At 60.7% G+C, this 12,140-nt stretch overlaps 1 protein-coding gene across 1 annotated transcript in view; it reads left to right on the top strand.

Annotated features, from left to right (window-relative positions):
* SSC5D (scavenger receptor cysteine rich family member with 5 domains) overlaps positions 1–12,140 on the top strand; it is an 81,493-nt gene extending 69,353 nt beyond the window's left edge. Inside the window, exons 8-11 of the mRNA XM_084612704.1 lie at positions 3,332–3,661; positions 4,148–4,477; positions 6,785–6,898; positions 10,771–12,140. Coding sequence (XP_084468830.1) covers positions 3,332–3,661; positions 4,148–4,477; positions 6,785–6,898; positions 10,771–10,901 — 905 coding nt within the window. The 3' untranslated portion in view covers positions 10,902–12,140. The remainder of the gene's footprint in view (positions 1–3,331; positions 3,662–4,147; positions 4,478–6,784; positions 6,899–10,770) is intronic.

Genomic DNA, 12,140 nt, shown 5'->3' with positions numbered 1-12,140 from the left:
TAGATTATCAGTGAGTTCAAGGCTCATGCCCTCTCGGTGAGGCCTATCTGTTGTGGACAAGCTGTCTGTAGAAGATGGCAGTGTGCTGAGGTAAGCTGCATGCTCTTGCTTTTGGTATCAGCAAGGATAAGGTTGTTCAGCTGGTAATGACCATGTAAAGTCCCCTCCAAAAAGGAGTACGTTTGGAATTGTTTTCTAGGAGGCTTTTTCCAGTTGTGTAGCCACTGCTGCACCTTCTGTCCTTCCTTCAAGGGCATTCCATTCTCCTCTCTCCTGGCATCTCGTGTCTGCTATGCTCCCTTCCGGCTCCTCTTTTCCTCCACCTGCTGGAATGCTGTCCTCAGGCCACTGAGACAAGGCCAGGGTTATGCTACACAATTACTTCAGTATAACTACGTTGCTCAGGGCTGTGAAAAATCCTCACCCCTGAGTGACGTAGCTATACAGACCTCAACTGCCCATGTAGAAGGTGCTATGTTAGCAGGACAGCATCTCCCATGGGCATACCTACTGCCTCTCATGGAGATAGTAAATGTGACAAAGTGGGAATGTTCTTAATGTTTTCTCTGAATATTGTGGGGGTGCCTCAGTTTCCCCTATGCAGTTCTTAAGTATCTAGGTGGTGGGATAAGGGTGTATGATCGTTGCAGAGCCCTAGAGGGCAGGTGTGTGCAGGGGCCTGGACACAGAGAACAGCTGACACCCTGTTTCTGGCAACTGATGGCCTGGCCCTTCCCCCCTGCAAGGTGAGAGCTAAAGTGTTGGAAAAAAAAAAAAAAAAGGAATCAGGTGACCTCCTGGCCCAGGAAAGGGACAAAGCCCAGAGGAGGAGGGGCTGGAGGGTGAGTCAGTTTGGGACTGGCTGGGGACATGGAGTGAAGTGCAGACGGGGTTGTCTGGCTCACTGCCCTCCCCTCCCCCAAAATGGACCCAGCTGAGGGGTCCTGTTCTCTGTACCTACAAGCTCTGTTTTAGACCATGTTCCTGTCATCTAATAAACCTCTGTTTTACTGGCTGGCTGAGAGTCACGTCTGACTGCGGAGTTGGGGGGCAGGACCCTCCGGCTTCCCCAGGAGCCTGCCTGGGCGGACTCGCTGTGGGAAGCGCACGGAGGGGCAGAGGATGCTGAATACTCCGAGGTCAGACCCAGGAAGGTGGAAGCTGTGTGAGCTTTTTGCCCTGCAGACAGGCTGCTCACAGAAAGGAGACTTCCCCAGAGTCCTGCCTGGCTTCGTAGGGAGCAGTTCCAGAGTATCGCCCGGGGACTCTGATAGTAAGCCGAACAGAGAGCTCGCCCCTCGGCTGAGAGCAGTGGTTTTCAGTCTGTGGCCCGCTGGCCCTGGGTGTTTGCAGACTATGCCTAAGGGGTCAACAAAAGGTTGTTGTTACCACAGAACTGTGGTTTTCAGCCTGTGATCCATGAATGCTTGATGGTCCACAATCTAGGTCTGAGATTTCCAAAGGGGTCCCCACCTCCATTCGAAATTTTTTCAGGGTCCACAAATGAAGAAAGGTGGAAAACCCCTGGCTTAGAGCATCCTCATCAGGAGCACCACAGCCGTGCAGCTACAGTGGTGCAGCTGCAAGTTTGTAGTGTCGACCTGCCCTAAGACTCCACCGTATCTCTGACCTGTGTAGGAGCAGGGAGCCTGGCCAGTTCTTACTACCTGAACATCAAGTCACTAGGAAGCCTGGTAGGAAGTGGCCCAGGGCAGGGACTAGCTGTATTCCAGTGGGAAGTTGGCATGTTTCAGTTGGAGCCCCGCTGACTCAGTGGCAGAATGCTCCACCACTGTTAGGGCCCTAGATTGGGACCCAGCAGAGCCTGGTGGGCCCGAGTCCCCCTGCTTCCTCTCAGGGGGGGCAGCTCATTGGCTCTGGCTGCAAAGCCTTAGTCCCCTGTGGATAAGGGCAACTCTGCTGATTCTGGCCATTGGGCCACACAGCCCTGAGGGAGAGGGCATCTGTATCAACCCTTACCATTAGGTCCTCTACCCCTAAGGACAAGGGTAGCCAAATTGACTCTGACCACTAGGCCATACAGTCCTGGAGACAGAGCCAATCATATCAACTCTAGCCATTTGGCCTCACTAATGTGAGGCAGAGGGTAGTTCAGAGGATGGGGTTCCCTCACCCCCATCACAGGTGACTTGATCACAGTCTGTAAGTACCTATTGTGGCAAGATGGCCAATTTTAGTTTGGTGGGTCCTGTGCTTTTCTTGGCGGGGAGCTAAGATGCCCCCCTTTGCCCCTGCTCTGGGGTGCTGAGGGCCCCACTACTAGCCCTGGGAAGGTGGTAGAGGAGGGAAGCGGGGGAGGGGTCTGGGTTTGCTCCTTGCTCTGAGTCCCAGCCCCTCTCAACCACTGTGGGTTTCTTACTCTCATCTCCCTTAGATGGGGTTACCCTCAGACCTTAGATACTGGGGCAGGCAGGGTCTACCTTCTGCCCAGTCTCAGGTCTCTCAACACACCTCCAAGCTCCAGTCCTTCCTCTTTCCTCCTTTAGCTGCCTGATGTAGGGGGTTTTATTAGGTTCCTAACGGGGCCTTAATTGACTGCAGGTGCGCCAATTAACCTGCAGCCACCTTCCCTAGTCTACAGGGAACCACGCCTTAATTAGCCTTGAGCTTATATGTCTAGCACTCTCCCTGGCCCTCCTGTATCACACTATAGGGAACAAACTGTCTAGCTGAGAAGGGTATAGTACAATCCAATGGCTGGAAGTTGAAGCTGGACAAATTCAGACTGGAAATAAGGCGTACGTGAGAGTAATTAAGCATTGGAACAATTTTCCAAGGGTTGTGGTGGATTCTCTATTGCTAGCAATTTTTGAATCAAGATTGGACATTTTTCTAAACCATCTGCTCTAGGAATTATTTCATGGCAGTTTGGTCTTGTGCGATTAGAAAGTTGGCAACCTTGCCCTGTTGCCATGTCTCCATGGGAACAGTGTTCCCTACACTTTCCACTGCTGAGCGCTCACTAACTGTAAAGCAAGTCAGGGTGCTATCCCCCCTCTGCTCTTCCTAAATGAGGAGTGTTGCCTGTTTGTTGCATTAGCCATAGAGGGGCCTTGATGGGTGTTTCTGGGAAGAGGAGAAATTAATTAAACAAATCAGGTGTTTCTTTGGTGTGATCTGGTTTATTTACAAAGTTCTGTTTCCCTGAACACAGTAGAGACGAGCAACAGCTGGCAGTTTCCTTGCTCTCAATTTCCAGAGTCTGCCTCTCCAGCCAGTCCTGTGTCTCAAGGCGCTATGTTCCCTGTGTCACTACAGATCAGATGCACAGAAACCTCCCTAAGTCTTTATTCCCTTGGGGTATTTGCAGGCTCAGGCATTTCAGAAGTGGCTTCGCTCAGACTGGTGAACGGCCCGAGTCGCTGCGCTGGGAGAGTGGAGGTGCTTCACAACCAGCAGTGGGGAACCGTGTGTGATGACAGCTGGGGCTTGTTCGAGGCTGAAGTTGTGTGCAGGCAGCTGGGCTGTGGGACAGCATTATCAGCGCCACATGGGGCTCACTTTGGACAAGGATCTGACCACGTGTGGCTGGATGAGGTTCAGTGCACAGGGGCAGAAGCTGCCCTCACCGAATGCAAGGCTAGGCCTTGGGGAGAGCATGGCTGTAACCCTGGAGAAGATGCCAGTGTTGTGTGCTCAGGTAACACCCAGGGCGGTAGGAGCTTGTGCTGCTGGAAGTGGGGTGCGGGCTCTGCGGAGGGTGCTAACCCCTGAGAGTCGGCCTACATGTGGTGGTGTGTGTGTGCGTCTCTGTACCTGTTTGTGGCAGTGTTGTGTAGGTGTGTGTGTGAAGGGGTATGCACGAGACAGTCTATGAATATTGGCATACATGTGCAGCGGTGCGTGTGTGCATGTGGCAGTCTGTGTGTTTGAGGCAATGTGTGGGGGTGCATAGGGACGTATGGGGGTTGTGCATGGGATTCTGTGTGTGTCTGCTTGTGTGGCATTGCGTGTGGGGGTGTGCGTGTGTGTCTGTGAGTGCGTGTGTGCACACACAGGTGGGGTGATATAGAAATGCTCCTCTCTGCTCTGTGCAGACCCCCCCTCCCCCCCCGCGTGCGGTGCCGGGTATTCGGGCGTCTGGCAGCAGGGAACAGCCTCTTGTGCCCTGTGCTTTGTGTTTCAGATCAGGGCCAGCTGAGGCTGCGGCTGACAAGTGGCCCAAGCTCCTGCTCCGGGCGAGTGGAGGTGCTGATTAACGACACCTGGGGTGCCGTGTGTGACGCCGGCTGGGGCCTGCCGGAGGCGGGGGTGGTGTGCAAGCAGCTGGGCTGCGGCACGGCGCTGTCAGCCCCAGGCGTTGCTCAGTTCGGTCACGGGGCCGGCGACGTCTGGCTGGAGGGCGTGAGCTGCTTGGGCCAGGAGTCTCTCATCACTGAGTGCCAGCTGAGCCGGCTGGGTCCCGGGCTGTGTGGCCGTGGCTCCGAGGCCAGCGTGGTGTGTGCTGGGCAGGCCGGTGAGTGACCAGCGCTGTGCGCCGTAGCCATGCCCATGTTCCTGCAGACATGGGGTGGGCGGGAGTGACACCCTGGCCATGTCAGGGGGTGGCCGGGCTCCAGGGGGACAGCGCCAGGGCTCCTGCTCACCACACCGAGGATACTGGCTGTCCCAGCGGTTCTGACAGCCCTGCTCAGCCTGGGGCACCACTCCTGGGTCTCTGAGCAGCCTCCTCTGCCACGGGGCTCCCTCTCCTGCCAGCCCTGGCTCCGGTGCTGGAGGCTGCAACCCCTGCAGGCAAACCCAGAGCACAGATCTGCGGGGCAGAGAGCCTGTGGGGCCTGGGGAGGAGTCTGGGGGGCAGGGCCTGGGGAGGAGTCTGAGGGACAGGGCCTGTGAGAGCAGCTGGGAAGAGGCCTCTGGGAGCTAGTGCCCCCAACCCTCTCTCTAACCCATTCCCCTGCCCACTCCTTGGGCTGGGAATGGTCCCTGCACCCCCAGTTTTTGACCAGAACATCTGGTCCAAAAGGGATCCTGGTGGCTACGGTCAGCACTGCTGACCATGCCATTGACTGTCCGGTTGGCAGCACCGTGCAGCAGGGCTGGCAGGCTCCCTGCGGCTCTTGGAAAGCAGCCAGCATGTCCCCTCTCTGGATCCTACACTTTGGGCATCCAGGGAGCTCCACATGCTATCCCCGCCCCAAGCACTGCCTCTGCAGCTCCCATTGGCCAGGAACCACGGGCAATGGGAGCAGTGCCTGTGGACCAGGCAGCATGCAGAGCCTCCTGGCCGCGCCACCACGTAGGAGCCAAAGTGGGGACATGCTGCTGCTTCCAGGAGAAGCTTGAGGTAAGTGCTGCCTGGAGAATGCACCCCTGACTCCCTCCCAGGCCCCAGTCCCCTGCCCCAGCTCCAGCCCTGATCCCCCTCCCACCCTCTGAACCCCTTGATCCCAGCTGAGCGCACCCTCCTACATCCCAAACCTCTCATCCACAGCCCCACGCCAGAGCCCGCACCCCCAGCCGGAGCCCTCACTTTCCCCTGCTGTGCCCCAACTCCCTGCCCCAGCCCTGATCCCCCTCCCACCCTCCGAACCCCTCAGTCCCAGCCCAGAGCACCCTCCTACACCCCAAACTCCTCATCCCCAGCTTCACCGTGGAGTCTGCACCCCCAGCCAGAGCCCTCACACCCCCTGTACCCCAAGCCCCTGCCCCAACCCAGAGCCATCTGAACCCCTGAGCCCAAGCCCAGAGCCCGTTTCTGCACCCCAAACCCCGCATCCCTAGCCCCATCCCAGAGCCTGCACCCTCAGCCAGAGCCCTCACTCTCCCCCGCCATGCCCCAACTCCCTGCCCCAGCCCTGAGCCAGCCCGGTGAAAGTGAGTGAGTGAGGGTGGGGAGAGCAAGTGATGGGGTGGGGGGGAATGGAGGGAGCGGGCGGGGAGCCTCAGAGAAGGGGTGGGGCATGGGCAGGGCCTCAGAGGAGGAGCGGGGCGGGGCAAGGGTGTTCAGTTTTGTGCGAGTAGAAAGTTGGCAACTGCCGCGGCCCCGGGCCCGGAGGAGCGCGCCCTCTCCCCGCTGCGGCCCCGGGCCTGTGGCAGTGGGGACAGAGCTTCTCCGGCCTTGGGGCTGAAGTTGGGAGGGGCCGAGAGGAGCAAATGTCTTGTGGGGGCCGCAGTGCGGGGGGTGGAGTGGGTCAGGACAGTGGGTGCACCAGGCGCAGGGCTGCGGGGGAAGGGGCAGAACGGGATGGGGCTGTGGGCGGGGTTGCAGGCAGAAGAGTTAGGGAGGGGCCCCAGGAAACCTTAATCTGCCTCTGGCTGTTGGGGGGGGGGCCTGTGGGGTAGGGTGACCATATTTCCCAAAGGGAAAACAGAACACCACATGGGGATAGACCAAGCCCTCCTCCCCAACCATGCGGGGCTGGTCTGAGCCATTCACCTGAGTCCTGCCTGCCCCCTCATACCAGGCTGGGGCTTGCATTGCTGCTCGCTTGAGCCCTGCCTGCCCCCCACCTGACCCCTGCCTCTCCCTCTGCACGGCGCTGGCATCGCTACCTGCCCCCGCAATGTTCCTCTGAACCCCACTTTTTGACATAAGCCCACTTTTGCCAAAAAAGTCAGAATGGCTGGGACAGGGCTTAAGAAAGGGACTGTCCTGGCCAAAACGGGATGTATGGTCACCCTACTGTGCATGGAGGACGGAGTCGGGCCCAGGCAGGTTATGGAGTCAGCCTTGGCAGGGGCCTGTGCATCTGGAGGGAGTCAGACTCAGGGGCTGTGGGGCAGAGACGAGGCACAGCTCATTGCCTGGCTCTCTCCCTAGGCCCTGGGCTACTCTGCTCTGTGCTCCTCGGCCTGGGTGCCCTGGTGGTGCTGATCTGTGGGGCACTGCTCTGCTGGAGGAGGCGTCGGGACAGAGCCGCTGGGAACCCCCTGGGTAAGAGCCCTGGACCCCTGCAGGGGAGAGAAAGGGGGGGCTGGGACAAGGGTTGCCCTGCTGTCCTGACCCAGGAATCCAACCCCAGCTGGAGCCCAGTATCCCTGAGCTACAGGCCAGTGCCCTGTCCATGCCCTGTGCTGCCTCCCTGCATGGGAACCTTCTGCTCTCACAGCTACTGGGATCTCTGCTCTGACTGCCATGCCCAGGCCCACGGTCCTGGCCTGCGGGTGCCCCATCCCTACAGCCCTGCCCTGGCAGTGGGGTCCCATTCACAAGGTGCCCTGGCATGCTGGCTTGGGGGGAGGGTGGGCTAGGGTTGCCAGGCATCCATTTTTTGACTGGAACGCCCAATCGAAAAGGGACCCTGGTGGCTCGGGTCAGCACCACTGACTGGGCCGTTAAAAGTCCAGTCGGTGGCGCAGCAGGGCTAAGGCAGGCTCCCTCCCTGCCCTGGATGTGCGCAGATCCCAGGAAGTGGCCGCCATGTCCCTGCGATCCCTAGGTGCAGGGGTGACCAGGGAAACCCTGCATGCTGCCCCTGCCCCCAGCGCCGGCTCTGCAGCTCTCATTGGCCGGGAACCAAGGTCCATGGGAGATGTGGGGGCAGTGCCTGCTAGAGCAGGCAGAATGCACCGGGCAGAGCCGCCTGGTGGCTGCGCTTCTGCCTCGGGGCCGGACCTGCCGGCTGCTTCCAGGAGCAGTGTGGAGCCAGGATAGGCAGGGAGCCTGCCTTAAGCCCGCGGCGCTGCAAACCGGGAGCTGCCTGAGGTAAGTGCTGCTTGGCCGGAGCCTGCACCCCGAACCCCCTGTCCTAGGTCAGAACCCCCTCCGGCACCCTAACTCCTTCCCAGAGCCCGCACCCTCACCCCAACCCCTGCCCTAGGTCAGAACTCCCTCCTGCACCCTAACTCCCTCCCAGAGCCCGCACCCTCACCCCAACCCCTGCCCTAGGTCAGAACCCCCTCCTGCACCCTAACTCTCTCCCAGAGTCCGCACCCTCACCCCAACCCCCTGCCCTAGGTCAGAACCCCCTCCTGCACCCTAACTCCCTACCAGAGCCCGCACCCTGACCCCAACCCCCTGCCCTAGGTCAGAACCCCCTCCTGCACCCTAACTCCCTCCCAGAGCCCGCACCCTCACCCCAACCCCCTGCCCTAACTCAGAACCCCCTCCTGCACCCTAACTCCTTCCCAGAGCCCACACCCTCACCCCAACCCCTGCCCAAACTCAGAACCCCCTCCTGAACCCTAACTCCCTCCCAGAGCCCGCACCCTCACCCCAACCCCCTGCCCTAGGTCAGAACCCCCTCCGGCACCCTAACTCCCTCCCAGAGCCTGCACCCTCACCCCAACCCCCTGCCCTAACTCAGAACCCCCTCCTGCACCCTAACTCCCTCCCAGAGCCCGCACCCTCACCCCAACCCCCTGCCCTAGGTCAGAACCCCCTCCCGCACCCTCACCCCAACCCCTGCCCTAGGTCAGAAACCCCTCCTGCACCCTAACTCTCTCCCAGAGCCCGCACTCTCACCCCAACCCCCTGCCCTAACTCAGAACCCCCTCCGGCACCCTAACTCCCTCCCAGAGCCCGCATCCTCACCCCAACCCCTGCCCTAGGTCAGAACCCCCTCCTGCACCCTAACTCCCTCCCAGAGCCCGCACCCTCACCCCAACCCCTGCCTCAGGTCAGAACCCCCTCCTGCACCCTATCTCCCTCCCAGAGCCCACACCCTCACCCCAACCCCTGCCCTAGGTCAGAACCCCCTCCTGCACCCTAACTCCCTCCCAGAGCCCGCACCCTCACCCCAACACCTGCCCTACGTCAGAACCCCCTCCTGCACCCTATCTCCCTCCCAGAGCCCGCACTCTCACCTCAACCCCTGCCCTACGTCAGAACCCCCTCCTGCACCCTATCTCCCTCCCACAGCCCGCACCCTCACCCCAACCCCCTGCCCTAACTCAGAACCCCCTCCTGCACCCTAACTCCCTCCCAGAGCCCGCACCCTCACCCCAACCCCCTGCCCTAGGTCAGAACCCCCTCCTGCACCCTAACTCCCTCCCAGAGCCCGCACCCTCACCCCAACCCCCTGCCCTAGGTCAGAACCCCCTCCTGCACCCTAACTCCTTCCCAGAGCCCACACCCTCACCCCAACCCCCTGCCCTAGGTCAGAACCCCCTCCTGCACCCTATCTCCCTCCCAGAGCCCGCACCCTCACCCCAACCCCTGCCCTAGGTCAGAACCCCCTCCTGCACCCTAACTCCCTCCCAGAGCCCGCACCCTCACCCCAACCCCTGCCCTAGGTCAGAACCCCCTCCTGCACCCTAACTCCCTCCCAGAGCCCGCACCCTGACCCCAACCCCCTGCCCTAGTTCAGAACCCCTTCCTGCACCCTATCTCCCTCCCAGAGCCCGCACCCTCACCCCAACCCCCTGCCCTAGGTCAGAACCCCCTCCTGCACCCTAACTCCCTCCCAGAGCCTGCACCCTCACCCCAATCCCTGCCCTAGGTCAGAACCCCCTCCTGCACCCTAACTCTCGCCCAGAGCCCGCACCCTCACCCCAACCCCTGCCCTAGGTCAGAACCCCCTCCTGCACCCTATCTCCCTCCCACAGCCCGCACCCTCACCCCAACCCCCTGCCCTAGGTCAGAACCCCCTCCTGCACCCTAACTCCTTCCCAGAGCCCGCACCCTGACCCCAACCCCCTGCCTCAGGTCAGAACCCCCTCCTGCACCCTAACTCCCTCCCAGAGCCCGCACCCTCACCCCAACCCCTGCCCTAGGTCAGAACCCCCTCCTGCACCCTAACTCCCTCCCAGAGCCCGCACCCTCACCCCAACCCCCTGCCCTAGGTCAGAACCCCCTCCTGCACCCTAAGTCCTTCCCAGAGCCCACACCCTCACCCCAACCCCCTGCCCTAGGTCAGAACCCCCTCCTGCACCCTATCTCCCTCCCAGAGCCCACACCCTCACCCCAACCCCCTGCCCTAGGTCAGAACCCCCTCCTGCACCCTATCTCCCTCCCAGAGCCCGCACCCTCACCCCAACCCCTGCCCTAGGTCAGAACCCCCTCCTGCACCCTAACTCCCTCCCAGAGCCCGCACCCTGACCCCAACCCCCTGCCCTAGTTCAGAACCCCCTCCTGCACCCTATCTCCCTCCCAGAGCCCGCACCCTCACCCCAACCCCCTGCCCTAGGTCAGAACCCCCTCCTGCACCCTAACTCCCTCCCAGAGCCTGCACCCTCACCCCAATCCCTGCCCTAGGTCAGAACCCCCTCCTGTACCCTAACTCTCGCCCAGAGCCCGCACCCTCACCCCAACCCCCTGCCCTAGGTCAGAACCCCCTCCTGCACCCTAACTCCCTCCCAGAGCCCGCACCCTCACCCCAACCCCTGCCCTAGGTCAGAACCCCCTCCTGCACCCTAACTCCCTCCCAGAGCCCGCACCCTGACCCCAACCCCCTGCCCTAGTTCAGAACCCCCTCCTGCCCCCTAAGTCCCTCCCTGACCCCACACACCCTTCCACACCTCAACCCGCTACCCCAGCCCTGAGCCCCCTCCCGCACTCCAGATCCCTTGGCCCCATTCTGGAGCCCCCTCTTGCACCTCAAACCCCTCATCCTCAGCCCCACCCCAGAGCCCACACCCCCAGCCAGAGCCCTCACCCACTCCCACGCCCCAACCTCCTGCCCTAGCCCCAGCCCAGTGAAAGTGAGTGAAGGTGGGGGACAGCAAGCGATGGAGGGAGGAGGGCTGGAGGGACTGGGGTGTGGGGCCTCATAGAAGGGCAGGGGTGGGGCAAGGGTGTTCGGTTTTGTGCAATTAGAAAGTTGGGAACCCTAGCCTGGGCCCTTCATCCTGTCCTCTTGCTTGCAGGCCATGTGCACCTGGAGGAGCTGGGGGCTCCAGGGACCCTGGCCCGGCCCCAGGGAGTGGCAAATCCAGAGCCCCCTGAGGAGCCCCACAGTGAGATGACCTGGCTGGTGAGGGAAGACGCGGTGCTGTGAGAGCCGCATGCCGGCCAGGCTGGGCTGGGCTCGGCTCAGCCTGCAGTGAGAGACGGGCCGGTGGGACCCTGCACAGAGCAGCCCCAGGGCTGCCAGCTGCCTGGGCTGTGGGGACGCTGATGGGGCTGGGGCTGCTGGCTGGAGGTCTCAGTTCTGCATTGCCTTCCCCAGCTGCCTTGGAAAGCTCCCCTGCTCTGTCCCACCCCCACAGCTTTCCCTGGTGCAGCTCCCACGTCCATCCCTGAGCAGCCTGTGCCCAGCCATGCAGATAGCATGTGGTGCGCCCTGCAGAACCATTGTCCGGTGCACAGGGACAGCCGGCTCCTTCCCCACATTCAGACGAGCTATGGAGAGAGACTGACTACGGGTGTCTGCCTCTGTCCGATGCGCCAGGCCCTGTCTGTCTATACTGGATGTGCCAGGCCCTGTCTGTGCCCAATGCCCCTGAGCTCGGGGAGCCAGGCCCCATCTGTCTGTCTATGCCCGACGCCCCCTGAGCTTGGGGCGTCAGACCCCATCTGTCTGTCTGTCTGTGCCTGATGCCCCCTGAGCTCAGGGCACCAGGCCCACCAGTCTGTGCAGCAGCCAGCCTGGGTCCCCAGTAAATGATCATTACTGTTTCTAGTGTGTAGATAAGGTGCAGCTGCATGATGGTGCCTTGCTTATTGGAAAGGAATGGGCCAGCTTACAGATACAGAAAGCTCCTCTCTATCCTTCCCTCCCCGACCCTGTCCTTGTGCTGTCTAAACACTCTGCGGTACTATTACACAGCTAGACTCGGAGACAGCAGCTGCATCCAGGCGCGAACCTGTTGTGCATTTCACTGCAATGTGCAGGTCAGCCTAAATGATCATGGTGGTCCCTTCTGGCCTTCAGGTCTATAGCTCTATGGAACTGTGTGTATAATGGTAACGAAGCACTATCAGCAAGTCATCCTCTTCCATCCCTGGGGCGTGAAATTAGTAGAGCCCCACGTGGATACAAAATTTGTATCTGCATCCGAGCTGCAATCCACAAAAATGATCCATGGATATCTGGATCCATGGATCCGTGGCTATAAAGCAGATATCAGCGAGCATGCAGGGCTCTAGGAATTAGGTACTTCCATCTTTCTGCAAAAGGCCTGTTCAAGCGGCTCTGCCTCTTTTAGACAACACTTTTGAGACACTTTCTTAGCAGATGCTTCAAAAGTCCATTGACCTCTCCCTAGGTAGGGTAACCATAGTTTAGGTTCCCCCA

The sequence above is a fragment of the Lepidochelys olivacea genome (genome assembly GCF_965140295.1).
Source record: "Lepidochelys olivacea isolate rLepOli2 genome assembly, chromosome: 23".
In the NCBI taxonomy this organism is placed as follows: Eukaryota; Metazoa; Chordata; order Testudines; family Cheloniidae; genus Lepidochelys; species Lepidochelys olivacea.
The sequence above is the reverse complement of the archived record's forward strand: the minus strand, read 5'-3'. Positions and strand labels throughout refer to the sequence as shown.